Source organism: Monoraphidium neglectum (assembly GCF_000611645.1).
Source record: "Monoraphidium neglectum strain SAG 48.87 unplaced genomic scaffold scaffold03451, whole genome shotgun sequence".
NCBI lineage: Eukaryota > Viridiplantae > Chlorophyta > Chlorophyceae > Sphaeropleales > Selenastraceae > Monoraphidium > Monoraphidium neglectum.
The window spans coordinates 3,681-7,521 of record NW_014010178.1 but is presented as its reverse complement, the minus strand read 5'-3'; the positions used below and the strand labels follow the sequence as shown (position 1 = coordinate 7,521).

At 61.2% G+C, this 3,841-nt stretch overlaps 1 protein-coding gene across 1 annotated transcript in view; it reads left to right on the top strand.

Moving 5' to 3' along the window:
* Nucleotides 1–1,765: 1,765 nt before the first annotated feature.
* Nucleotides 1,766–3,841, top strand: part of MNEG_12809 (hypothetical protein) — a gene marked incomplete at both ends in the record, with an annotated part of 3,374 nt that continues 1,298 nt past the window's right edge. Inside the window, 6 exons of the mRNA XM_014038719.1 lie at nt 1,766–1,971; nt 2,224–2,317; nt 2,604–2,813; nt 2,935–3,078; nt 3,338–3,475; nt 3,673–3,759. Of these exons, the coding sequence (XP_013894173.1) occupies nt 1,766–1,971; nt 2,224–2,317; nt 2,604–2,813; nt 2,935–3,078; nt 3,338–3,475; nt 3,673–3,759 (879 nt within the window). The remainder of the gene's footprint in view (nt 1,972–2,223; nt 2,318–2,603; nt 2,814–2,934; nt 3,079–3,337; nt 3,476–3,672; nt 3,760–3,841) is intronic.

Sequence of the window (3,841 nt, the reverse complement as noted above, 5' to 3'; positions counted from 1 at the left end):
ACACGGAGTTATTTGCCGTCCGCAACACGGCAGCCTGCGAGTGTCACGGACCTGCGCAAGGAGCACAGCAGCACCACGAGGCATGCTCGAGACCGATACATAACAATATGGATTTTGATGGATAGCTCCATGCCGTACGGTGTCGCTGCGAGGAGAGGCTGCACGCTGGGCCAGAGCTGGCAAGGACGGTTGTCAGGCCCACGAAGCCATTTACGAATATCGCACGCCATTTTGAAACATGCAATGAGTCTAATCAGTTGATATGCTGCCAGTGTTAATGCTGAGGGCCAAACGGGGCCGCTAATCTTTGACTGCGAAGACCAGCGTGACTGGTGCTCTGCTGCTTGCATCATCACAAGCACGCGCCAATCCCAGCAGACCTAAGGTTTGCTCAATGCTAATTTTCCGCATCATGTATGCTATTGAGCCCCTTGCAGACGCTTTGTGTGCACAAGTCACTGCACACAATTTCATGCGGGGAGGGGGGAGGGCCACAGTTTGGATTTTCAGACCCCGCCCGACGCAACCAAACACCCCGCGCAACCTGTTTGCGCTCCCTGCTGACCCCGGTGCGCCCCGCCACTGGCATTCGCGTCAGAGACCCCCAGGTCCCGGGGATGGAGGGATGTACTCGCGCAGGCTGAAGTTGCGGATCTTGGCGGGGCTGTATATGTACTGCAGAAGGTACAAGCACGCCAGGTGCTTCGCGCCACTGCTTGTGGTGCACATTGCCACGACGTTGATTGGCAGCCCCTGGCAGTGGTGGTGGGAGCCCGGTCATGCATTGAGTGACTAAGCCGGCAATCTCGTCGCGCGGATGGCGGGCGGCTGCGCGCCAGCAACAAAGCCAGCGAGAAGCTGATGGCTTCTGATGACCAGCGCTTTGAGCGCACGACGTGATGCAGCTTGAAGCGCACACCTGCAGGATGGTGTTGAGCATGAACTTGTGCAGAGACCACATGCTGAGGCGACCAGCCAACCTAAGCCGCACCTTGAGGCCGCCGTTGACAAGCTCAGCCCGCACACTGGGGCCCTGCTCCCTTTCATTTACCTGGAACCTTGACCTCAATCTCGATTGGGCCGTTCGCAAAGCGCTGGCGGGCCTCATCAAAGCTCTTCAGCACCACCCTCTCGGCTTTCGCCCGGAGCTGCTCGCGCACCTGCTTGGCAGTGATGGGTTCCAGCAGCCCTGAGGGCGGGGGCAGGGGGCCGCGCCACGCCTCCCTGATGTCCACCCACACAGCCCTTGGCCGCGGCCCACATGCTGCCTTCAGCCTTGCATCCTATCAGCGCTCGTCCCACGAGGCGCCATCCTCGATGTTTGCCATTCATCAGAATTGCAGGTGCACGTGCTTGATGCCAACAGTGGCTCGGTTAAAGGCAATTTTGACGACATCATCAGTCATCAAACAAAGCGCTTGTGCACTCAGAACTCGCTCTTGACCGAGCGGGAAGCGGTCAGGCACCTGTTTCCCTGCCAGCACGGTTCAATTCATGGCATGATTTGAGGTGGCCACAAGCACTACCTATTTGGCTTAATTGGCCTGCATTAAACATGTATACACATGCACATGCCGCTCTACATGTTTGCTGGTGCACTTGCTGGTCCACCGCAGGCACACCGCCGCGCTCCCACTGCGCCGTCAGTGCTTTACCTCGTCGAGATCGGGACTAGAACTGATCATATCGTTAATAAGTGCCAGATATACGGCGCAGCCTGGGCGAGCAGCACGCTGGCGCGGGACGAGGGCTGGGGCAGTGATCCATGAACGAACCTGACCTAGATTTCACTCTCATAGATCCCGCTACCTTCCATAACACAAAATTCAGCGTCGACTCGTTCCTGGTGTCTCTCACCAAGGATGTGATCGGGCCAAGCAAGAGCGCGGGGCCGTTCGCAGCAGGGAAGGATGCATTATCAGCCAATGAGCAGGTGCAGCGTGTGCAGCGGCTGCTCGGCGTCCTTGAAAGGTGCGGCGCTTTGTGACGTCCATGTGCTGCGTCGACGCACCTGCTGCTGGTGCCCTGTTTTCAAGCAATCCATTTGCGGCAGCGTGCATTTAACAGGCATATGCATGCATACCATGCGTATGCATGCTGATATACACACCCGTGTACGAGCGTACACACACACACACACACACACACACACACACACACACACACACACCACGGACTGACGCATATCGAAAGACGTGCACTCGCACCGCTCGCAAACGCCAGGGCCGAGAGCGAGGTATCGACGCTGCACGGGCTGTATGCGGAGCAGGTGCAGGAGCTGCAGGAAGTTGGCAGCAGCGACGAGGCGCAGTACAGGGTGCGCCGTGCCGCGCCGCGCCACGCCGCGCCACGCCAACTCCGAGCGGCGGCGCCCTTGCGGGGGACCAGGCGCCGCGCTGTGCGGGGGTGCAAGATCGGACGGGCCCCGCAGTAGCGGGCCTGCGCCGGAAGTGGCACAGTTTCAGTCCGTGGGAGCGCGATTGGGACGACTACTATACGTCCACGGCCGATATGGTCAGGCCAGCGGCTGTACTCCGTGGCTTCCCCCTCGCGCGCTGATTAGGCTGCGGCGCCCCGCTCATCATTCTGCCCCACTGCTGCAGGCGGACGTGGCGGCCCTGGAGCGCTGCGTTGAGAGGATCAAGGCGGGCGTGAGGGACATCGACGCCCGCGTCTCGCGCGTCTCGCAGACGGCCACGCGCATAGGGGACAGGCTGCAGGTGCGCACGCAGATTCTCTCGGCGGGGGACGGCGGCGGCGCATCGAATGAGGGCTTTGTTGCCACAGCAACGTACTCCTCGCTTGGCGCCATGGTGCGAGCCCTTGCGCCAGAAGAGGCTGAGTGGTCAAGGCCATCGGCATGGTCAAACGCACACAGCTCGCCTCTCACCGCCCTGCCGCGGCCGGCCACCTTGTGCTCCATTACTGCTGCAGACGGCCGAGGCGATGCGGGTGCGCTGCATGGAGGCGCTTGAGCTGATGGGGTACCTGCAGGCGTTCTCCTGTCTGCCGAGCGCCCTCGACTTGGAGAAGCTGCCACGCATCTTCACGGACGACGCCACCATGGCAGAGGCGGCGGTGGGTGGTTTGATGTTCAAGAGATTGCAAGAGAGAGAGAGAGAGAGAGAGAGGGAGAGAGAGAGAGAGAGGATGTGTGTGTGTGTGTGTGTGTGTGTGTGTATGCACGCGCCTTTGGCAGGGGTGCAACGATGCCTGCTGCTATGCCTGCTGCTAAGGTTGTGAGCTTGCAAGGCAGCATGGCGGTTGCATGGCAAGAGCAGGTCACGGCAACAATGGCAGCTCCCATCGCTAAGCGCCCGCCTGCCTGTCCCCGCAGGCCGTGAGCCGCCGCCTGTCGCTGCTGGTGGGGGAGGTGGCGGGCGCCAAGGCGCGCACCAAGCAGCGCGAGGGTCTGCAGGCCCGCTTCACGCCCGGCAGCACGGGCGGCATCGGCAGCGTCGAGCACACAGCCAAGGTGGGCAAAGGGCGGAGGCCGAACACGTGGGCGCGGCGTCCGGCGGTGTGGGTGTCTACCCAGGTATGTCGATGGCGTGGCTGCATTGCAAGGCGTGCGTGCAGCAGCCGACGTATCGTCTGTCGCATATGATAGGAAGTATAACCTGTCGCACGCAGCTTGAAAAGCCCGGCGCATTTGCGACCGATTCCCGCCAGATGCTGGAGTCGTACTGCAGCCAGCTGGAGCACAGGGTGGTGGAGCGCTTTGACGCCGCAGTGGAGGCCGCTGACGAGGACGAGCAGGTGTGAGGGGGCTCGGGTACAGGTGCAGCTGGGTGCTTGGAACATGACACCTGCGTGCACAGGCTGTTGCTGAGTTTTGGGG